Raw genomic sequence first — 24327 nt, forward strand, 5'->3', positions numbered from 1 at the left:
CCTCTTTCTGGTCACTATTTCCCCAGATTTTCTCACTTCTGCCAGGCATGTACCCAAAATGCTATCTTATCACTGAGAACTTCTTTGATCATTCTATTTTTAGAAAAGTTGAAATTGATTTATTTTAAAGGTTAGAATAAGAGAGGGAGAAAGAGATTGATGTTCCTTCCATTGGTTCACTTCTCCAGTGCTCACGAGAGCTTGGGGTGGTGGGTCGGGGGTGCTGGGCCCAAGCCTAGCACCCTGAACTCAATCTGGATCTCTAGTGTAGGTGAAGGGCCTCAACTAACTTGAGCATCCCTTGCTGCCTCCCAGGGTTTGCAGTAGCAGGAAGCTGGACCCGAGTGGAGCAGGGACCTGAGTCCAGGCATTCCAATGTGGGGTGTAGGTATAACTGCTGAGACACCTGCCCTCTTTGTAAAATCTGAACCGCTCTTCTGCCTCACTCCTCTTTCAGTTTTATTTTACTTAATTAAAGCTTTTGTTTAAAAACTTCGTCATTTAAGAGTTTGAATAGGGCCCGGTGCAGTGGCTTAGTGGCTAAAGTCCTCGCCTTGAATGTGCTGGGATCCCATATGGGCGCTGGTTCCCATCCAGCTCCCTGCTTGTGGCCTAATCCTGGCAGCCCTGCTTCCCATCCAGCTCCCTGCTTCTGGCCTGGGAAAGCAGTGCAGGACGGCCCAAAGCCTTGGGACTCTGCACCTGTGTGGGAGACCCGGAAGAAGCTCCTGACTCCTGGCTTTGGATCGATACAGCTCCAGCCGTTGTGGTCACTTGGAGAGTGAATCAGCGGATGGAAGATCTTCCTCTCTATCTCTCCTCTTCTCTGTATATCTGACTTTGCAATAAAGAGAAATAAAATCTAAAAAAAAAGTTTGAACAGAGAAGATACTGTTCCTACCCACTGGTTCGCTCTCCAAATACTGGTTATGACTGGGGCCAAGGATGGGAACTCCATTCAGGTCTGCTACACATGTGACATGAAGCCAGTCACCTGAGTCACCACCTTCTTAGCAGGAAGCTGGAGTTGGGAATCAAACCCAAACACTCTAATACGGGCTGTGGGTGTCCTAACCTAGGATTTAACTGCTAGGCCAAATACCTCCTGCAGTTTTATTTTAATTAAGCCTGGTCATGACCATCTATGAACTTAAATAGTTTGTTGACTAAACGTCCTCCCCGGGGAACACACGATAGGTTTTTTTTTTTTTTTTTTTTTTTGTTCTCAGATGTGTCTTCAATACCCAGAACAGTGTCTGGTAAATAGTGAGCTTTTCAATAAATATTTGTTGAATGCATGAAAAACCCAGGTGCTAAGTTCAGGTATGGTTAGATTCCAGTTCTCAGCATGTCCTTAGAATTCTGTCTGTATAGCTTAGTGTTGTCTTTCCTGCTCCTCGGCTGGGCTGTCGGTTGCGCCAGCTGACAGCAAGGAGGCTGCCAGCAGCCGCATGCGGACAACTCGGCAGCCCAGATGGGAAGAACACCTCTTATCTTTTCTGAGCTTGGGTCTAAGCCCTAAAACTGGCTAGGCCTGGGGAAGGGGGAGCTCTGTGAAGCAGTGAAGTCCGGGTCCACTTGGAGAGCTTCACGCGAGGACAAGCGATGCAGGATAGACAGGTGGAAACGGCAGGTGTATGCCACCCCAGTAGTGATGCCTCGGTGGTCCCTCCTGCCTGCCTGTCAGGTGAGCTCGGAACAGCACACTCCCCTCCCCTCCTCCCTTCTCCGGTCAGCTGAGGCCCTCACACCTCACCTCTCACCCCTCCTTGAGTGTTCCAGCCCTCTGCGCTCCTCTCAGCTGTGCGCGCTCTCGGGCAGGGCCGGTGTTGGCGGTGGCCGCCAGGGCGCGCTCGGCGCCAGGCGCTCGGCCGCCGAGGGCGGGAGGCGCTGTGATTGGCAGGCGCGGCCGTCCATCGGGGCCGGGCCGCCCGCGAGGCCCGGGGGCGGGAGGCGGGACCTGCATCCACGGGCGCGCGGCTGCAGCGGGCGCTGGCGGGGAAGCCCGAGTCCCGGCCGGAGTGGGTGGGAGGAAGCGAGCTGGGGAGGGTGCGGGGAGGAAGGGCGAGCGCGCGGGGGGCGGGGAGGGGCAGCGCCCGGGCGGCGCGCCGAGCGCGGCGAGCAGAGCCGGTCGCGCCGTGCCTGTCGTTCGGCGGCTGCCGTCCGCTGCGCCTCTCGGGGAGGACCCCCGGCGTCCCGACGGCGCCCGACGCGGCGTTCTAGAAGCCGGAGCCCCGGGGCCCCGCGGCGGCGATGGGCAATCTGGAGAGCGCCGAGGGGGGCCTGGGCGAGCCGCCCCCCGTGTCGCTGCTGCTGCCGCCCGGCAAGATGCCGATGCCCGAGCCTTGTGAGCTGGAGGAGCGATTCGCCCTGGTGTTGGTGAGAGTCCAGTCCCGGGGCCCCGTCCTCTCCTCGCGCCGCCGCGGCCACTGGGTTCGCGTCCCGCCCACATCGCGGCCTCCCAGTGTCTTCCCGGGGACCTCGGGGCCGCCCCGTCGGGGACCTGGGAATGGCCGCCGGGGGACCTCGGGCTTCTCCCTGCACTCCTGCGTCGGTTCCCCTCCGACTGGGGAGACCGCGTGGCTCGTGTCATCATGAAGGCTTTCCGGGAAGCGGGTCCCACAGCAGCGCGGGCCAGATGTGTGGGGAGCCCTGGACAGGGGGAGGGACGATGCCATTCTGCGCTTGGAGAGCGGCCTGCAGGCGTCCTGTTAGAGTGGGCTTGCCTGAAAGGCCCGACATGTGCAGAAGCCATCCCAGCAGGCTGCTTGTCCAATGGAAACAATACACAAACCATCCCGCCTGTTTTTCTCTCGCTCTCTTTCATGTTGAACCCTCTGGTTTGTGTTCTCTTGTCTGTGTTGCCTTTTTTTTTTCTTTCTTTTTTGGTCCCAACTGGGCATGGGGGTTTGGGGAGCTTGCCTTTCCATATGTGTATTGGGGTGTTGATGGAATCCAGCAGCTATTGTCAGTCCAGGCGTTCTCAGCCGGTGTGACTGAGTCGAAAATGAAATTTTGGAGAAAGAAAGGGAATATTTGTTAAACTTTGAGAAACTTGGGGAGATAGTTGTCTGTTCCTCCAGAGAGGGCTCTAGGAGGCGGCAGAAACTCTGGCATTGTTGTCAGTATGGGCTGGAGGACTGGCTTCGTCTTTGCCGGTGATGACTAGGGCTGGGTTGTGGACTTAGCAGCCTTCTTGGATTTCGTCTGTCTTGGAAGAGGAAGATTAGATCTCTTGGCAGCTGCAGAGCTGTCTAGAGATCCCCAGCCTCTTGGATGGTGCCCATTGGCACCAGGGCTGGCTCAGGAAGGCTCCCTGGTTGTCCATGGGGAAGCCTGTCTTCAGCACCTCTCTGCTTGGCAGCCCTGGGAGCTGGGCCATACATCCTGTGGCCCCTGTACTTCCCTGGTCCCTCCGGGCCAAGGCGTGAGTCAGTGATTGCTAATGTGCTGTGACCAGGCTCGGGGCTAGGGCTCAGTGCCCTGGAGAATAAGAGCTCAACTGTTGGGGGAAAGGGTGGGAGGGACCCATGCTGCAGTCAGGGTGTGACCCCTGTGCCCCAGCCCAGCCAACCCCATCCGCGGGTGCAAATCCTGGGGCAGGGAGTGCTCTAAGGTGGGCTGGGTGAGGTAGGGGCTGCCAGGCCACATGGTCTTAGCACCAGACTCCTTCGTGTCATTCTTGCAGCTTGGCTCACCAGTTTGTTTAGTTAGCAAATTGATGGCTTAAACATTCACAAAACACACGTGGTGTCCTGGTTGCAACCAGCGCACCCAGGGGCTGGACCACCCGCCTGCAAGTCTTCCTTTCTGTGTATAAAATTTGGATGTTTCCTCGTGGCTTTTGTTTTGGTCTTGCCTTTGTGAGCTGCCACTGCTGGAGGGTTGGGACCGGGCAGGCGGGAGCTGATTGACCAACTTGAGACAGAAGGGAGTTTTCCAATTGAGTTGGACATTGCAGGGGAGTGAGTTCCGCTTTCCTTGGGGGTTCTCCAAAGGTGCCCTTCCACCGTCCCCTGAGAATTCCCACTGTGTCAGGTGTTCTGAGCATGAGAAGCCGTGGCTGACCCTCTCTGGCCCGTTTTGTCACCTGTAGAATGGTGAGATACCTGCTGAACTGGCGGGATTGTGAGAACTTACGGGTGCTTGATAGAGACCAGCTTCTTTTTGTGATGGGATGACGGTGGGCAAAGGGACTGATCCTTCTCACCTTCCCCTTTCCCGGCTTGTCAGGATTTGTCGTTTATGGGAAAACTGCTGGAGGGGCTGGTTGAGGCCAGTCCTAGGGTCTTGGCCTTTTGAATAAGACTCCAGGTTAGAAAGGTGTTTGAGCTTAATTGTCCGAGTTGGTTTCCTCTGGTGAATGGGGGTAATAGCATCCTGCAGTTGTCGTGTAGGTTTGAAGAAATCCAAATTCTTAGCCGATTTTCAGTATGCTCGGTGACTGGTAGCTTTGGAGCCTACCTCTCCGCTGTGACTCCAATCTGAGATCACTTGTATTCTCAGAAAGAAGGTGAAATTCAGAAATCTGATGAAGCCACTTGTGCCATTCTGTATGCCCAGCCTGGGTGTATCATATGCCCGCTGTTGTCAGAAGGGGGCTTTCCCAGCCCCAGTGTGTTGGTGGAAACTCCCACCCCTGCCCCCACCCCAGAGCACCCTGGCTGGGGAAGTTGTATCAGCACTGACTCAAAACCACAGGCTCCCAGCTCGCTGTCACTCAGCGCTGGAGAGCTTGAGGGCTGAGGCCGAAGCTGATTTGTTCAGGACACGCTTCCCTGTGGGAGTGCTGTAAATGGGTCACAGGCGTGTCCCAAGTGGTCCCCTCACGCTGAGACCCGCTTCTACCCATGTTCTGCATTGGGGGATCCTCCCTGAACCCCCGTCTGAGCAGCTTCCGTTCTGTCGAGTATTGACAAGTTTGGAGCTGTGGCCATTGTCGGTGCTCCCTGTTACTCGTGCCTGCACGGGAGTCCATCTTTGGCGTGATAAAAGCCCCAGCGTGTGTCTGGGTCCCGCTGGAGGCCTCCTGAGGGCAGGCGCCGCACAGCCCCTGCGGGTGCTGAGCTTTAGCTTTGACGGAGAGGGGACGCACAGGGCTTGAAGTAGAGAGGGGACGCACAGGGCTTGAAGTACAGCTCTCCGCTCTTGGTGTGTTTGCAGCTTGATCTTTTCCTTTGTGGACTTAGTCCGCATCTGAGACTGAGTCTAAAGTTGTGCCAGAAAAAGCTCTGACCACCCTTGAGGAGACTCTTGGGGCTTGGGGTGGGGTTGTGTGACAAGGGCTGTCCCTGCTGGGGCTCCTCCTCTCACGTTTCCCTGGCGATGACTGCCGACTCAAGTGGAGCATTGATGTGGGAGCTAAGCTGGCCTGGGTGCTGGTGTTCGGAGAGGCTCTGAGGGGCCTCCTTTGACACAGAAAGAGGCTGGGAAAAACTTGGGTTGAATATCGGGTTCTGTATGCTGGTGGACATTTTTTTCGCCAGCCTTTGGGATTGTGGTGAATTAGTTCAGGCCGGAGTGAGGCTTCATGGGAGGTTGGGGAGTTGGGGGGATGGAGCCCTTGGCAGCAGCTGGTCTGAGGACCCTCCCTTGGCCACCAAGAGGAGCCACTTTGCCTTGACCGTCTGGTTGTGAGCTGGTCTTGTCTGGAGAAGGTGTGAGAGGAGTGGATGAGACAGAGTGATGTCTGTCGTGTAGGAATGCTCTGATTGCCTGGAGGCCCACTGAGCTTTTTTCCATTCTCTTAAAGGAATATCTCTTAAAGAAATTGCAGGACAACTCAGAGATGATTGAAGAAAAACACGCTTGTGTCCTCTAGTTCCTTTAACAAACACAGCTGATGTGTTCTAAAGCCTTTCTATTTTTTACTTCGCATAGTTTTGTACAATGTTGTGGTATTTGGGGCATAAACTTTTTTTTTTAAAAGATTTATTCATTTTATTACAGCCAGATATACACAGAGGAGGAGAGACAGAGGAAGATCTTCCGTCCGATGATTCACTCTCCAAGTGAGCCGCAACGGGCCGGTGCTGCGCCGATCCGATGCTGGGAACCTGGAACCTCTTCCGGGTCTCCCACGCGGGTGCAGGGTCCCAATGCATTGGGCCGTCCTCAACTGCTTTCCCAGGCCACAAGCAGGGAGCTGGATGGGAAGTGGAGCTGCCGGGATTAGAACCGGCGCCCATATGGGATCCCGGGGCTTTTAAGGTGAGGACTTTAGCCGCTAGGCCACGCCGCTGGGCCCAACTTTTTTTTTAAAATCTAGTTTGAAGAGTGCTGATGTTCATTTTATTTGAAAGGCAGAAAGACCAGGAGAGAGACGTCCCACCTGCTGGTTCACTCCGCAGGTGCTGAGTCTCCTGCAGGGGCAGCAGGGACCAAGCTTGAGCTGTCATCCGCTGCCTCCCCGCGTGTGCGGTGGCAGCAAGCTGGAGCAGGAGGGTGGGAACTCAACTTGGGTGGGAGAAACACGGTTCCCAAGCAGCATCTTTTTTTTTCTTTTCTTTTTTCTTTTTTCTTTTTTTTTTTTTTTTAACATTTTGAACTTTATGGTACAATTCCATAGGGCTTGGGATAGCCTTTATATTTTTTTAAAGTAACATTCTGTTTGGACTGTGAACTTTTTTAAAAAATTAATTTTTATTGCAAAGGCAGATTTACAGTGAGATCAGGAGAGACAAGTATCTTCCATCTGCTGATTCACTCCTCTGATGACTACAACAGCAGGAACTGTGCAGATCTGAATCCATAAGCCTCTTCCAGGTCTCCCAGCAGTTGCAGGGTCCCAAGGCTTTGGGCCGTCCTCTGCTGCTTTCCCAGGTCACAGGCAGGGAGCTGGATGGGAAGTGGAGCTGCCAGGATTAGAACCTGCGTCCATATGGGATGCTGGTGCTTAGGTGGAGTATTAGCCTGTTGAGCTACTTTGCCAGCCTCTCCAAGTATTTTTTTCAAAGGGCGTGGTGTCTCTGTGTGTCCTCAACTGGAAGGAGAAAGATACAGAAAGTGGCTTTTTTTCACCTCCTGTTGTTGTCAATAGTACATGTTTTTAAGCTGATTTGAAATCACCATCTGTTATTAACATTATGAAGTACATTTATATTAATAATTAGGATCACATTGTATATGTTTTATAAACTAAGTTTTTATCGACTATTATAAGTGTTCTCTGGTTAGTTTGAATTTTTTTGTATCATGATCCATGGCTGCGTACTACTCCATATTAGAGCATTTTGTTACTGCCTTATCTTGCGTTTTCTGTCTTCCCCACTGCCACCATTATTATAAATAACTATGATGGACATCCAATGCATAAATATTTGTGTCTGACTTTTTGCTATTATAAAAAACACTGTGATGGACATCCAGTATAAATATTTGTGTCTCTGATTATTGCCTTAGGCCACGTTGCTACAAATGGCGTTAGAGGGTGTCTCAGAGCCCTCCAAGGCCCTTGAGACATGGACCTTGCTAAATAGTTATCTTTCCCTCTGGTGTGTGGGGTCTCCCTTTCCCTATGAGCCAGCTGTTACTGCATGCTTTGACGGTTTACCGTGTTTATTGGTTTGATTAATGAGAATTGGGAACTTGTTCTACTTTCTACGTCTCTGAACATTTCATCATAGCGTTTGGGCTTTTCTTTTGTTTGTGTCCCGTGCTTTCTGTTGGGGATTTATTATGCAGGCACGTATGTCTATGTAATAAGTGTGTGAATTTCCCACACCTTTCCATTCCAGAGCGGTTTTTCACATAGGAGTGGGCTTGTGCAACTATTTTGTAAGGTGGGAGTAATGGTGGAGTGAGCAACAGTGTATCCACTGTCAGTTCTTGGAACTATTTCCTGCCCTTGTGTTTTCTTCTTTGATGAAAAAGCCTTCAGCTCCGGAGGCGCTGGGCCTGTGTTCTGCAGCTGGCACGGTCCAGGCGGCAGCTACCCCAGTGCTTCCCAGCTCTGTCTGAGGCAGCCCCTGCTGCAGACAGTGAGAACAGGAACTGGGCTTGAGGGGAATGACTGATCTTCAACGAAATGAAGACAGCAGCCAAGGTGGAGAGGAAATGAGGCTGCAGAGCCTTCCCTGGGAAGGCTGGGCAGAGCCTAGGCCCTGGCTCTGTGGTCAGTCCCAAAATGTCTGCCCCAGAAGGGATTCTAGGGAGCCCAGGGGACGGCAGCACGGACTAGCGTCTGTTCTGCTGGGCTGTTGGTCTCCTCTGTGCGGGGGAGACATCTCCGCCAAGTCAGAGCTGAGTGTGGCAGGCCAGGGTCAGGCAGCCGTCCCTGTGGGGAAAGGACCCTTGTCTTGGAAGATGAGGGCCGTGGGTGCTGTTGCCATGCGGCCTGTCGGCTCCTGGAGGGCTGCTTTAGGACTGCTGCTTGATCAGCAGCCGAGGGGGGATTGGAGGTTGTCACGGGGAATAAGGGAAGAGGATTGCAGAACAGAGTTGACCCAGGTCCTGAGTTCCCATTGCTGGCTTTTCTTCTGCCTCTGTTGGCAAAGCTACATCTCTGTGTCTTTCTTTTACTCCACGTGGGAGGTCGAATCCCTCATGAAAGGCGTGAGGTGCCAGGCCAACCTTTGCCCTGAATATGCCTTTTTGCCTCTTTCCCTCCTCTGGAGTTTTTCTCTTTCCCTCTTTCCTTCTTATTCTTTTTAAAATCTTTATTTTTATTAGAAAGGCAGATCAGGTTTACAGAGAGAAGGAGAGACAGAAAGATCTTCCATCCACTGGTTCACGCCCCACATGGCTACGATGGCTAGAGCTGAGCTGATCCAAAGTCAGGAGTCAGGAGCTTCTTCTGGGTCTCCCATTGCTTTGGGCCATCCTCTACTGCTTTCCCAGGCCATAAGCTGGAAGGGAAGTGGAGCAGCTGGGACAGGAACTGGTACCCATGTGGGATCTCAGCACCTGCAAGGATTTTAGCTTTTGAACCATCACACTAGGCCCTCTTTATCTCTCTTCTAATTCTTCTGTTTCTCTTGCCCTTTCCGCTTTCCGAAGGCGTGAGTTGGGAGTTTGTGTGTTGAGTAGCGGAGGACCTGGGTAGGAGCTGTAGGGGGAATGGTGTCTCCTCTACGCTAGCCTCACTGAAGCATACTCTTCCAGAGTACTTTCAGGCACTTGAGAGCTGTTCTGGCAACATTTTTTCCACAGCCGACTTTGATGCAGAGCATGGGCTGTATACCAGTAATGGCCGAGTTCTTGTCCTCATGGCTCTGCCTTTCTCTACCACCTTGCTACCCCTCTACTTCACCCTCCCAGGAGCTGGTGCTGGCAGGCATGCCTCTGGGCCCAGGTTGGGATGGGAAGATAGAAACTCGCTTTGGCTGGCACTCTCCCATCTCCACTCAGGTCCAGAGTGGAGAAGATCATAGCCTCTTCCTGTTGCTCAGCGCCTGTCAGAGTAAGAGGTGGGTGTGGGCCTGGTGCTCCGGGAATTTTAGGTGCTGATTATTCTGTTTTAAGAACAGCCTGCAGCTCAGAACGTTTCTGCACTGTTTTTAACCCGATTCCATGCAGGAGCCAGGGCATCAGGTTCTTTATGCTGTTTCTTGGGAAACTTTAAAAATATATCTATTTTGCAAGGAAGTAGGTAATGTGAGATTTGCTGGCTCAGACGTGGTTTGAAAGATAGAAATTGATTTTGGAATCAGGAGAATTGAGGTTTGGTCCAGTTTAAAGCCTTTTTTCTTTATTTTTTTAACTGGATGACTTTGGGCAAATACTGTATTTTTTTCAGTCACTTTATGAAATGGGTGAGGGTACTTAAAGGAGGCAACATAGTAAAGACATTTTGTCTTTGAGTGGTTTTTCAGTTGTAGATTATGTAAATATTTGTCACTGAGCTACACCACGTTCCTATAAGCCTGTGTAATTTTCTTTGTTGGCTGGGGTGCTCCATTATTAATTGAGCCCCTGTGCAGTGCCCAAATCCTATGCTTGGAGCTGAGTCTCTGTGCAGTGCCTGGGTCGTCCCTCACTTGGAGCTGAGCTTCTGTGCAGTGCCCGAGTCCCAGGCTTGGAGCTGAGCCTCTGTGCAGTGCCCGAGTCCCAGGCTTGGAGCTGAGCCTCTGTGCAGTGCCCGAGTCCCAGGCTTGGAGCTGAGCCTCTGTGCAGTGCCCGAGTCCCTCACTTGGAGCTGAGCCTCTGTGCAGTGCCCGAGTCCCACGCTTGGAGCTGAGCCTCTGTGCAGTGCCCGAGTCCCACGCTTGGAGCTGAGCCTCTGTGCAGTGCCCGAGTCCCAGGCTTGGAGCTGAGCCTCTGTGCAGTGCCCGAGTACCAGGGTTGGAGCTGAGCCTCTGTGCAGTGCCCGAGTCCCAGGCTTGGAGCTGAGCCTCTGTGCAGTGCCTGAGTCCCAGGCTTGGAGCTGAGCCTCTGTGCAGTGCCCGAGTCCCACGCTTGGAGCTGAGCCTCTGTGCAGTGCCCGAGTCCCACGCTTGGAGCTGAGCGTCTGTGCAGTGCCTGTGTCGTGCCCTGTGTGGACAGCACCCTGCAAAGCAGCCACCTGACTCTTTGCTTCTGTTGTCTGCATCCCGGGGGCAGGGAGCGTCCAGAGTCAAAGCCATCTGTGGGAATTTCTTGTTTCTCCCATTTCTTTGTTTTTCATTATTATTATTATTATTATTATTATTATTATTATTTAAAAGTCAGAGTTAGAGTGAGAGAGAGATCTTCTTTCTGCTGCTTTAGTTCCCAAATGCCTGGAGCTGAAACTGTCCTAAGCTGAAAGCCAGGAGCTTCCTCCAGGTCTCCCACGCAGGTGCAGGGTCCCAAGGCTTGGGGCCATCCTCTGCTGCTTTCCCAGGCCACAAGCAGGAAGCTGGATGGGAAGTGGGGCTGCCAGGACTTGAGGTGGCACCCTAAGGGAACACTGGCACCACATGCAGAGGGTTAGCTTTCTATGCCACCATGCCATCCTCATGTATTTTTAAAGAGATTTCTGTTACTTATTTGAAAGGCAGAGTTATAGAGAGAGAAAGAGAGAACGAGAAACAGCCAGAGAGATTCCCAGTAATTGGCACTAAATTGCCCCCCTGACATTGAGATCCCGTGTGGGCACTGGTTCAGTTCCTGGCTGCCCCAATTCTGCTCCAGCTCCCTGCTAATGTGCCTGGGAATGCAGTGGAGGATGGTCCAAGGACCTTGGCCTTTGTACCCATGTGGGAGAGCTGGAAGGGTTCCTGGCTTCTGCCTGACCGTTTGGGGAGTGAATCAGTGGATGGAAAATTGCTTTTTCTTCCTTTCTGTAACTCTGCCGTTCATAAATAAATAAATATAAAAAGATTGAAAGAGAGCTCCTGTGTCTGCTGGTTTACTAGCTTAATGGCTGCAGTAACCAGGCCTGGATTAGGCCCAAGCCAGGAGCCAGGCACTCCATCTGCTTCTCCTGTGTGCCTGGCAGGGCCCCAAGCGGCTGCTTTTCCAGGTGTGTGAGCAGGGAGCCGGATGCGAGATGAGCAGCTGAGCACTCTGACGCGAGGAGCGTGGCCTGCCGTGTCTCATTGCTGACCCCGTCCCTTTTCTTTACTCCTCAGGAAGGAGGCGAACCTATTTCTATAACCTGCAGGTTCAGTACCAGGGTTGCGCCTCCAGGAACTCCACCCTAAACCCTAAAATTTCTCAGAGAACAGTTTGGGTGCCCACACTACCCTCTTCCCCTCGGAACCCCTTCTACCAAATAAACACTCGTCATTTGTGATTGTGGGCCATCTTTTGGTGATACTTCTGCGACTTTTGGGGCCCGGGTCCCTTGAGAAACCGGATGAAACCCGCTGCCCTGTTTGTTCTCGCACCGCTGCGTGTGTTCACTCACGCAGTATTTCAGGGAGAGCTGCTTCTTGGGTCTGCGAGGGCAGCCCTGACATCAAGCCTGAAGGGCTGGGAAGGACAGCTGGGTGAGGCACAGCAGTACTCATGTAAGCGGAGATGTACCAGTGCTCTGCTGGTACTTCCAGCAAAGAGCTTGTTGAGACTTGGCTGAAGATGCTTTGGACCCTGGGCGCTGTGATTTGGCCTTGACTAAGGGCTTCTGGCAGTGATGTCCCCTGTTGACCTGGGACCCCAGTTCCTCTTCCTCCTTGTCATCCAGCTACGGATGGTGGGATACCCTTGGCTGCTTGTGCTGAGGGTTAGGTCGTAGGCTGTATTTGGAGGTATTACCTGCCTAAAGTGGGAAGTCTCCCTGCAGCCCAAGGCCCTTCAGGAATATCCAGGACATGCTTGAGATCAGACTGGAACCCGCTAGGTCCCCAATAGTTTATTTCCTGTGTATCTCTCCTTGCTTTCTAGCTTGCAAAGAAAATGACCTGTACCCTTTTGAAATATGTTATTTCGTATAACATTGTTTAAAAATAAGCTCACATATTTAGAATGCTTTACATTAAGGAAAAAAATTTCTTTAAAGACACACTAACTTATTTCTCTAGCTAGATTCTACCGTCTCTTTTTTAGGAGTGGCCCAGTTTCTGATCCTCACCATATTCCTGGATTTGACTTGTAGAGGTTAAGAAATGAGAATGGGAGATTCTTCCCTCCCAAGGCAGTTATGGAACCATTCGGGTTTATGGGAAGTGCAACCAAGGCTCAGAATGATTAACTAACCTGAAAAGGTTTCAGCATAAATGTCATTTAGAGAGACTGTAAGGAAAATGTTTTTGCTAAATGTTTTTATGCAACAAAGGAATGCTGGAAAAACAGCATACATGTATGTAGCAGTATGGGGGCTGGTTAATCCTCAACTGGCTAATCCTCCACCGTGCAACATCCCTTATGGATGCTGGTTATGTCCCAGCTGCTCCACTTGCCCTCCAGCTCCCTGCTTGTGGCCTGGAAAAGCAGTAGAAGATGGCCCAAAGACCCTTGGGACCTCATAGCCACATGGGAAACCCGGAGAAAGCTCCTGGCTTCTAGTTTTGAGTTGGCTCAGCTCCAGATGTTGCCAATTTCTGTCTCTCCTTCTCTCTGTAAGTCTACCTTTCCAATACAAATGAATATATTAATATATATGTAACAATATTTGTAAGTATATATACTTCAGACTCATGGGAGAGGTTCAGTCAGGGGACAGGTAAAGCTCATCACATCCGTCATCAGGATGCAGCAGGTGGCCGTGATGGAGCAGGACAGACTGAAGGACTTAGCTTCGTAATGTTCGCATATTTGTGTCTTAATATTTGAAAGGCAAGGACATAGAGATCTTCCATCCCTTGGTTTACTCTCCAAGTGGCCACAACAGCCAGAGCTGGGCCAGGCTGCTACCAGGAGCCAGGAAGGCCATCTGGGTCTCCCACCTGAATGGCATGGAAACAGAGGGCCGCTGCTGTGATGGGGGTAAGGCATTCCAAGAACAGCTTAACTCACTGCACCGCAGTGACCACCCCATAACATTTATTTTTTTTTATAAGCCAAATGTACTTATGTGTTAGGAAATTTATCAAAAAATTTAACCTCATTAGAAATCAAGAAAAATGGGCCCGGCACGATAGTGTAATGGTTAAGGTCCTCGCCTTGAACGCCCCAGGATCCCATATGGGCGCCGGTTCTAATCCCGGCAGCTCCACTTCCCATCCAGCTCCCTGCTTGTGCCCTGGGAAAGCAGTCGAGGATGGCCCAAAGCTTTGGGACCCTGCACCCGCGTGGGAGACCTGAAAGAAGTTCCTGGATCCTGGCTTTGGATTGGTGCAGCACCGGCCGTTGCGGTCACTTGGGGAGTGAATCAGTGGATGGAAGATCTTCCTCTCTGTCTCTCCTCCTCTCTGTACATCTGCCTTTCCAATACAATAAATAAATCTTTAAAAAAAAAGGTATTAAAAATAATAAGAAATCAAGAAAAATGAACATTTAAGGGTATGTTTTTTATGCTGACTATCTGAGCAGGACTGTAAAGACTGACAGTGTTCCATGGCCGCATTAGTGGTAGGGTGATATAGGGTGGATGTTTTAGGCATTCTGTAAGGGCTGTCCCTTCTAGCCTCGTGTCCGGTTCTACAGAGCGTGTGTGCCCGTGTGAGGGATGCTCAGTGCCTAAGCGGATGGTCCACTTCCTGCCCGCTCTTACCCACCTGGGTACTCGGGACAGAGCCTAGGAGTTAGCCCTCTCTTTCTTTGCTTTTCTCCACATGCATTCTGTGGGTCCAATAGACTCTACCTCTAAAACAGTAGACCTCAAGTCCTTTGCCTTTCACTGCCGCTGCTTTGGTCCAAGCCTCTGCCAGTTCTCACATCACAGCCAACCACCCACACCAGTTCTCCTCAAGGCAGCCACACTCAAAATGCAAACCAAATAGCGTCATTCCCCTTTATATCAACACGAAGAGAAGGAATCGGCCACACGCTCCTGCCATGGCCCTTTCCGCTGGCATGGCTGGCTCTGGTGGCCTCCTGCCCTTCCTCACCCTGCTGTGTGCCGAGCCCCGTGGTCTCCTAATGGCAGTCATGACCTGTCTCTGGCCTTTGCACACACTGCTGGTTTTCCTCCGCCTGGGTCTTCAGATGGCTCATTCTAGTTCATTCTTCAGGTCACTGTTGTAAAACCCACCACCCCTCACTCAGTGAGGCCTCCCTGGCTTGTCCTCGCCTTGCCGCCGCCTCTGGTGTTATTTTCCATTTTGAAATTCCCTGTTGGATGTTTATTAATTATCTGTGTTGCCAGACGCTTGACTCCTTGAGGGTGTGAACGTTACATTTGCTTATCACCTTGAGCCAAATTCCTGGCACAGGGTGGGCATTCAACAGATGGCTGTGGCTTCAGTGTAATCATGTGAAAAGGCGCCAAAAAGAGAAAATAATGTATATATATATATTATATAAAAGTGCAGAAAAAAGGCCTGAAAGAATCAACACCATGCTGGTAACTCATGGGGGAGGGGTGTAGGATGGTGGTGACTGTCTTTTTTTTTTTTTTTTTTTAAAGCATTTATTTACTTGTATTGCAAAGTCAGAAATACAGAGAGGAAGAGAGAGAGGAAGATCTTCTAGCTGATGATTCACTCCCCAAGTGACCTCTATGGCCAGTGCTGTGCCAATCCAAGGTCAGGAGCCAGGAGCTGCTTCCGGTCTCTCACGTAGGTTTCCCAAGGCTTTGAGCAGTCTCTGACTGCTTTCCCAGGCTGCAAGCAGGGAACTGGATGGGAAGTGGGGCCACTGGGATCAGAACTGGTGTCCATATGGGATGCCGGCGTGTTCAAAACAAGGACTTTCGCCACTAGGCCACCACACTGGGCCCTGTCTTTTTCTGTTTATTTGTAAGCTTTTGGGTTGATGGGAGTTTTTCACTATGTACTAATTCCTCCTTTAAGAGGAAGGAAGAGGGCCTATATGACAACTCAATGGGCAAATCCTCCTCACTTTGTAAGCACCAGGATCCCATGTGGGTGCCGCTTAGTGTCCCAGAGCTTTGGGACCGAGTGCTGCATGGGAGACCTGGAAGAAGCTCCTGGCTTGGGGAATGAACCAGCAGATGAAAGATCTTTCTCTCTCTCCCTCCTTCTCTCTGTAAATATGATCTGCCTTTCCAGTAACAATGAATAGACCTTAAAAGCGTAAACGAGAAAGGAGGACTAAAAATGGAGTAAGAGGACTCTACTTTTAGTGAATCAAATTGCCAATTGGGAACGAAATTTTGAGAGGGAAATAGACAGCTTTTGTCCTCTGGTTTACTCAGATGCTTGGAACAGCTGGGCCTGGGCCTGGGCCAGGCTGAAGCCAGGAGACCAGGACTCGAGCGGGGTCTCCAAAGCAGGTGACAGGGCCCCGAGGACCTGCTGCCTTCTGGGACTTGAATTAGGAAGCTGGACTCAGCAGCAAGATGGGACTTATTTCTGTCACTTTTATATGGGATTTGGGCATCCCAAGTGATTCTGTAACTACTATACATATATGTGTGTAACCTCACTTGTTAATGCATAACAAAAAGCTCCACTCTCTTCTTATGGAGACAAACGTAGAGCCAGAGAGAGAAAGGACACTTGAGGTCAGTCGCCAGACGTTGCCTTGCTCTGTTCAAGGTCAGCCGCTGGCCATTGCCTATTCTTGGCTCTGTGCTGAGCTTGCACTGGTTTTCAGTAGAAGCAGTCTTAACAGATACTCCTGTGCCCTGAGGCTGTAGGTTGGATTCTTAAATGTGGGCAGGATCCTGATCCCCTGGGGACACACAGTGGCATATTCTTAGCATCTTTCTTTTCCAGACCAGTGAAGCTTTGCCTCTAGCTGTGGCAGAACTGCACAGGTGCAGCCCGCAAGGAGAGTAAACTGAGCTTTGGGCTTTACCGTCTCCACTGTGGGACTCGCTTTCTCTAGAATGTGTCTCCTCGGAGTGCGGTCCAGTGATACCTCGGTCCCTAGCCATTTCTAGGTGCTGTTGGTGTGGAAAACCCCCTTCGAAGCCTTTGATGCATGTTCTTACTTGGCCGAAACACCGCTTTTAAGTGACTACTGTTTGCAATTTCTAGATGAAGAAACCGAAGTCCAGAGCGTTTCACCTAGGCTTGCAGGGCTAGACTGTCGAGTCAGGATGGATGCCCAAGTCCACCCTGTGCTGCTGCCCTTGGTCAGCCTTTGCTGCCTGCACTGCTTTAGAGGGTGTGGCACAATGCAGAGGCAGTTCAGCAGGGCAGGGCTTCCTCACAGGTGTGGGAGGAAGATCTGGGCTTTGGAGACAGCCGGACTCGGCTTTGCATCCCAGCTGTCCCACCATGGTATTTGCTGTTCTGCAGGTTGTTGGTTTTGTTTGCTTCTTGACTTAGTCCATGCCATGATATCACTGGGTATGCAGTGAAAACAAAACAGAAAAGAAGCAAGCAAGTAATGCTTCTGCCTTTGTGGAGTTTAGAGGAAAAGGATACTGAACAAATAAATATTTAGTTACAAGTTAAAATATGTCCTTAGAGGGCAAGTAATAGGTTGTTCCAAGTCATTGGGGTTGGGAAGGTTGGGGCCCATGTTAAAAGTTAATTTTATGTTCCTTCTTTTCTTGACTTAATGGAGGAACTATGGCACAGGTGCCTGGTTTCCTAACCCACACCACTGCCCTGAGTTCTTTGGGATACACCAATGAAATAGAAGGATGTGGCTCATGGTCTATGTTGGAAAGACAAAATACATGCTGGGAACACTAGTCTGAACTACAGACTTCAAACAGATGTACGTCCCAGGCTGTCTGCATGGATAAAATACACCAGGGATGTTTTACCATAGCCCTGGGGTAGTGTTTGTCTTGTCCAATCCCCACATTTCCACAGTGAACAAATGCAATCATGAAGCAGCAACGCGGTGTTGGGGTGCTAAACAGGCAGTGCTTTCAAAAGGACATGGGCTTTCAGTCAGGTGTAAGAGGAGAGATTGTTCCAGGCCAGGACTGCCAGGGAGGAGCCTTGGGAAGAGGGCGGCCTCCAGGGTTCTGCCGGAGTGGAGGAGCTTGGCTGCAGAGGTGGACTCGGGTCAGGATGGACATCTGCTCATGGAGACCTGTGTGTGACGCTTTCCTACCTCTTAGAAAGGCTGTGGGGCACTCCTACCCAGGCTGCTCGTGGGCAGTGGAGCTAGTCAGTGAGTGGTCCCTGGCCACTCAGGACTTGGCTGGTCAAACAGAGGAGAAACCAGATGTTCAGCTGTGGTGGGCTAGAGAGTCACAGTTGTCTGATTTAAGGGAAATTGGGTAGGACACAGTTCCACTGTTGGCCTGAGTTGCAGAAGACACCAGACGTAGATGTTTTTGTTTCTAATCGGCAAGTTCTTTTTTTTTCCTTAAAATTTTTCTGTTTTTAATTATAGTTTTGACAATCTTGACATAGTTAATTAGGGTAAAAAGGTTCAAAGGCTACAGGAAAGTGGGCAAGACCACCATTTCCATATTGTTTCCTTCATGTATCTGAGGTAAATGGGGATATTGAGGGAGAAGTCCCACCCAGTCTCCCACCCACCCCAGGTCCCAGATGTGGGGCATACTCTGAGATACTTGCTCAAGTGGTTTTGATAGTTCACCAGTTATGAGTAGCTGCCAATCTCGCCACTCCAAGCACGATGAGGTTGTTGAAGAATCCACTGATTGACATAGTCCATCATAGAGTCTCCGTTTGCCCAGTTTTTCACTGCTGAGGTGGTTGATTGACTTGTTCTGTCTTCTGTCTTTTCATGGTCAGGGTTCTGAGTCCAGCAGTTCGATTGGGGAGATCCCCAAAGAAACTTTGTCTGAGGTGTTCCCAGACCAGATTTTTGTATGTACTAGCAAGTACAGGGCCCGGCACAGTCCATCGCCCCTATCAGCTGGTGGTTGGAATTGCTGGGTTGGTTCTGTTTCCAGCCCTGACTTCCCCTGGAACCAATGGGTGTTGCAGTCCAGCCTGGTTCTGCCCAGCACATACTCGGCCCTCACGTAAACCAGTGGGAGCTGCAGCCTAGTCAGAGTGACCCACACTAACCCCCACCAGATCCTCCCCCTACCTTGGTTTGCCAGTCTGTGTAGCAGACTAGTCCAGTCTGTCCCATACTCCATTTGGCTCTCATACATGTCAATGGGTAATTAAAGCCCTCACGGATGTTGTTGGATGCCTCTTTGTCTAGCCACCCCAGCCCCTGTCCTAGTTTTCATGCTCTCCTGTTTGTAATCTGCAAGTTCTTTTATTTATTTTTAAGTCTATTTACATCTACTTGAAAGGCAGAGTGGCACAGAGAGATCTTACATCTGGTGGTTCAGTTCCCAGATGCCTGTAAGAGCTGGAGCTGGGTCAGGCTGAAGCCTAAGACCAGGAACTCCACTCGCATCTCCCATGTGGGTGACAGGGAACCAGACATTTGGACCATTGTTGCTGCCTTGCAGGATGTAGTAACAGGAAACTGGATTAGAAGAAGAGCAACTAGGACTCAAACCAGGATGTAGTTGTCCCCAACCCGCAATTCCATAGTGTCCACCCATCTTGTCCCCAAATTCTGAGCTAACTTCTTTCTTTTACCAAATCTGTCTTGCCACCTTTGTTTAGGGTAAAATGTTGTTCTGCACGAAATAGTTTGTATTGTTATTATTATCTGTAAAGACTTGTTCATTTTTACTGAAAAGACAGATATAGGGAAGAAAAGACAGAAAAACTTTTCTTCTACTGGTTCACTCCCCACATGACTGCAGTAGCCAGAGCTGAGTTGATTGGAAATCAGGAACCAGGAGCTTCCGCAGGGTCTTCCATGTGGGTACAGGATCCCAAGTACTTGGGCCAGCCTCTACTGCTTTCCCAGGCCACAAGCAGGAAGCTGGATCAGAAGTGGAGCTCCTGGGATATGAACTGCCGGTGCTTGAAGGTAGAGGATTAGCATGTCGAGCCATCATGCCAGCTCCAATAGTTTGTATCAACAATCCTTTATTTATGATAGTGATTTAATAAATACATGTCATTGCCTAGTAACATTATGCAGTGTTTGGGAGCTGCATGTGCCTGCTGAAACTTTCTTGCACATTGCCCTGGGAAGTGTGGCGTCCTCTCCCAGGTCATCAGTCAGCCAGGCCAGCCAGCTGGGAGTCTGCTGCCCCCCTCGCCTCTTCTCTCTGCACTGCCACAACAGTAGTTGGTCCTCTGCTCTGGCCTGGTCTGCTGTGTTGGACACTCAGCGATCTCTGCTCCAGACCCACAGGGCTCCCCTCCCACCTGCCCGTCTTTGTGGCCATAGGTAAAGAACCGGGGAAAAAGGTTTTCTAGGAAGAAAGAAAAAGCTTCAGGTAGGAAGTTCCTCACATTCATAACACTGAGCAGAGGCCAGTCTGGTTGAGGAGACTGTTGGGAGACTGGGGAAGTTTTATGCCTGGTGGTGCTTGACCTGTCACAGTTCCTGTGGCGGCTGTGTGGACAGCCTAGACCGTGTCCCTTCTGGCAATTGCATTGGCCTGCTGAGAAGAAGACTCCTGACTGGACTGCACTCAGCAGGGTGACGCTGCCCCGTATCCTGTCGGGCTTGAAATGCTCACCTCCCTGCTGTACCCACCCTGGGCCCGAAAGGGCAGTACCTCTGCTCAGCTGGTTCTGGTGTTCGGCACGCCTGCCAGATGCCTCAGCCTGTAATTTGGTGGGCTGGCTGGTTACAAAAATAAAAAGTGCGACCTATAACTAAAGCAGAGTGGATTCTGTGCACAGGGAGCTTTTAATTTGCAGAGATCCTGGGCTGTACTTAGCTGGAGTGAGATGTGCCTCCTCCTAACTTGGCTGCGTTTTCTCTTTCGACCCTGCTCTACTGAAGTGAGCGTCCGTGGACCAGGGGGTGAGACACAGGAGATGTAGGGAGATGTTTGGCAGGGATATTAGCCCCCAACAACAGGTTTGCTAAGGCTTTTGGGAAAATAGGCATTATCCAGTCTTATTTCTTATGTAGCCTACTGGCATGGAAGTAGGGTTTTCAAAAGTTTGTATGATGCTTCATGTATTTATTCAATAACCATTGAGCATTTTTACAGATTTTTTTTTTCTTATTTGAGAGGCAGAGTAATGAGAAAAATTGAGAGAGGGTGAGAGAGAAAGATCTTCCATGCGTTGGTTCACTGCCTGGATGGCCTCAGTAGCCAGCTCTGGGCATGTGTCTGTGTGTCCTGCCTAGGTGGCTGGTACTTGGCCTGTTATCTGCTTGTGTGCTCTGCATTAGCAGGCATCTGGGTTGGAAGCGCAGCAGCCAGAACCCAGGCTGTCACTCCTATATGGGATGCCAGCATCGTCAGCAGCAGATTAATGCCCTTGTGTCACGACAGCAGCCCCTACTCCGTATTTTAAGACATTTTTGTTGGAGACTAACTTTGCATTGTTGTTGGAGAGAAAATAAAGAAAGGCACAGCATATCCTAGAATGTTACAGAGCGAGAAGGAGGTGGCTTCTTATTACCCCTGTGCCTGACCAAGTCGCCCAGCAGGAGAGGGCGGCACAGCCTGTCTGGCAGGGCTCTTCAGGGCCCTGCTGGTTACTAGCACCCGGTGGGCCTCAGGAAAGCCTACGCTTGCTGCTTCCCACTTCCACCGTCAGGACTGTCAGGGGCGAGGCAGGCTGCTGATGGACTAAAGCCCGTGCCTGTCTTTTCAGGACTCTTCAAGCCTGTGAGCTAAGGGAGAGCGTGAAGTCACCCCCAAGTCAGACGTAGGGGTTCCTTCTGCCCTTCAGCTAGGCCTTCTGCACAAGTTTTGGAGCTTTAGTGGATTTGCACTTGAATCCTGACCTGCCATTCATTGGCTCTGTGATCTTGGCCTAGTTTGTTGGCTTCCTTGGACCCCAAATTATTTTTTAAACTTGTTTTAGAGATTTATTTTTGTATTTGAAAGTCTTTAAGTTTTATATATAGACAGACAGAGCCTTTATTTGTTGGCTCCCTCCCCAAATAGCCACAGCAGCTGGGGCTGGGCCAAGAATTCCCATCTGGGTCTTCCGTATAGTTGGCCAGAACTGAAATACTTGGGCCATCGTCTTCTGTTTTCCCAAGCACATTGGTGTAGAGCTGGACCAGAAGTGAAGCAGGCAGGACTTGAACCAATACTCATAAGAGATGCTGGTGTTGGGCTCGGCGTCGTGGCCTAGCGGCTAAAGTCCTCTCCTTGAACGCACCAGGATCCCATATGGGTGCCGGTTCTAATCCCAGCAGCTCCACTTGCCATCCAGCTCCCTGCTTGTGGCCTGGGAAAGCAGTCGAGGATGGCCCAAAGCCTTGGGACTCTGCACCCGTGTGGGAGACCAGGAAGAAGTTCCTCGATCCTGGCTTTGGATCGGCACAGCATCGGCCCTTGCGGCTCACTTGGGGAGTGAATCATCGGACGGAAGATCTTTCTGTGTCTCCTCCTCTCTGTATATCTGACTTTCCAATAAAAATAAATAAATCTTTAAAAAAAAAGAGAGAGATGCTGGTGTTGTAGCAGGTGGCTTAATCCATTGTGCCACAATACTGGCTCCAAAGCCTCAAGTTCATTACTTTTCTTAAAATTTTGTAAGGTTTATTTATGGGCCTGATGTGATAGCATAGCAGCTAAAGTCCTTACCTTGAATGCACCGGGATCCCATATAGGTGCCGGCTCTAATCCCAGTGGTCCCGCTTCCCATCCAGCTCCCTGCTTGTGGCCTGGGAAAGCAGTTGAGGACGGCTCAAAGCATTGGGACCCTGCACCTGTGTGGGAGACCAGGAAGAAGCTCCTGGCTGCTAAGTTCAGATTGGCTCAGCTCTGGCCATTGCGGCTGCTTGGGGAGTGAACCATCGGACGGACGATCTTCCTCTGTCTCTCCTCTGTATATCTGCCTTTCCAATAAAAATTAATAAATCTTTAATAAATAAATCTTTATTTATTTTTATTGGAAAGGGAAAGTTACCAAGAGAAAGAAGGAGAGACAGTGAGGTCTTCCATCTGCTGGTTCACTTCCCAAATGGTCACAGTGCCCAGGGCTGAGCCAGGTCAAGACGAGAAGATTCATGCAAATCTAAATTTCTGTGTCTGTTATAACCAGAACAATGGGTTTTCCTTCTAGGGACTATGTGAGAATTAAGTAACAGGTATAAAAGATGTAGGCTCATGTCTGTCATATGGGCACTCAACACACTTGAAGTGAGAATACTGACATTTGTGCTGAGCAACCTCTTGAATCAGCTCTGGTGTTGAGGAGCCTGATGGGAATATTCAGGAGGCATGGGTTGTTGGTGAGTTGACTGGTTCTCTGTACTTCACAGTCGGGAGGACATTCAGGTGCATAGTGTATGTTAGTCACCTTGCTTTCTCAGTTGGTGGTGTTGCTCTAGTCATAAGCTCTCCACAGGCACGTGGGACCCTCAAGGGCCATGTTCACCTATGGTTCCCATCGACCCGCTCGTTGGCAAGGCTGCACCAGAGCCAAGTGTGCTAACACCCAATTTTAAGAGCCATCAGGAGCTTGCCAGCACAGACCTGTGTCACTGCAATTGTGTTGAACTCCAAGGTGGCAGAGCCATTGCCATCTGGGCTCAGAACTGAGATCATATCCCTGCCTTCCCTCAGTGACAGTCTTGGAATGTTCCAGAATGGAGGGGCCAGAGATACCCAACTAGGGAAGAGCATCTTGGAACTGTCTCTATTCAGACTGCACTTGGGCCCCTCGCTTTGGCCAGCCCTCTCGTTTGTGGTCGTGGTTATTTTGCTTTTGCTTGCTGCTCAGCAGAATCAGCACCACACAGGCGCTCATTATCCTCTGGCCCTTGGCAGGCAGAGCTCTCGGTGAGTCCTGGTCCCTGCTGAAGTGCTCACGTTGGCAGATTATTTTCTGATGCATCTGACTTCAGTTCCAGATTGATGGTCCAATAGAAGCCATTAATCGCTCCCTCTGGGCCTATTTAATTACCGCTGACGGGGTGGGTGACTAAGGAATTAAGAATCTCTCGTGCATTTATGAGGCAACAGGTCCTCTTGAGCTTCCAGCGTATTTCTCTGTCATTTTCCCAGAACATGCTTGTTAAACTTGTGGGCATAACTTTGGGACTTGAAGGGTAGCCAGCCAGGCAGTGCCAAGTAGCGTTTGGTCTCCACGTTGGTTCCTTCCAAGGAAACTGCCCAGTCCTTGTTGCCTCCATACTGGGAGATGCCAATGTGGTGTCAAAACCAGGTAAAAGCCAACCAGCTACTTCCCAGTGTCTGGGAGGCAGGCGGGCAGAGGGCTTGCCCTGGCCTTCCTCTGCCGCGTGGCAGTAGAGATCCCTCGTCTTCCACGTGCAGCCTGGTGCTCCTCCACTCAGCATTCATGGAGCGCTCAAAACTGTGTTAAGTGCCAGAGAAATAGTGATGAGTAAGATGGCATCTGTCCCCAGGAGTTCTGTCCGGGGGGAGGGGACACACGCATATTAAACACCTAATTATACTATGCAGCTGGGTAAGTGCAGTGTTGCTGGAAGCACTGGGGCACGTGGAGGAGAGGCAGGGCTTGGCGAGTCCCGCCTGCAGGAAAGAGCCAGACACATCAAGAGGGAGCAGTCCAGGTAGAGGGGCCTGCAGGGCCAGCGGGATGGATCGGGAGCTGACTGGGGGGAAGGCGTAAGCAGAGCGCTGGGAAGAGAGGCCAGCATGGCCGGGAGGGCTCTGAACGCCACGAGAAAAAGACAGAATGCTTTTCTAAGGAGAGTTGCATGGTCAGGTTGTTGAATTGTGGGTAGGGACTCAGACGTAGAAATGGCAGGCACATGAAGGTCGTGCTAGTATGTGGTTGTGACGGGAGCCTGCCAGGGATGGGGCCAAGCAATGGTTAAGTTTACATTTTGTAGACATGGTGACCAGTTAACATGTGACATTGGAGAGGTGGACATAAGTGAGAAATGGGCGGGGATTCACTATCTAGCTTAGTTGGCTGGAGATGCTGTCAGATGAGG

At 50.8% G+C, this 24327-nt stretch overlaps 1 protein-coding gene across 7 annotated transcripts in view; it reads left to right on the forward strand.

Annotated features, from left to right (window-relative positions):
• Window positions 1-2120: 2120 nt before the first annotated feature.
• The window catches only part of FMNL3 (formin like 3), a 53371-nt gene continuing 31164 nt past the window's right edge, over window positions 2121-24327 (forward strand). For all 7 annotated transcript variants that reach the window (XM_058673747.1, XM_058673748.1, XM_058673749.1 and 4 more), the window contains exon 1: window positions 2121-2379. In XM_058673747.1, coding sequence (XP_058529730.1) covers window positions 2254-2379 — 126 coding nt within the window. In that variant the 5' untranslated portion in view covers window positions 2121-2253. The remainder of the gene's footprint in view (window positions 2380-24327) is intronic.

This window comes from Ochotona princeps, chromosome 15 (genome assembly GCF_030435755.1).
Source record: "Ochotona princeps isolate mOchPri1 chromosome 15, mOchPri1.hap1, whole genome shotgun sequence".
In the NCBI taxonomy this organism is placed as follows: domain Eukaryota; kingdom Metazoa; phylum Chordata; class Mammalia; order Lagomorpha; family Ochotonidae; genus Ochotona; species Ochotona princeps.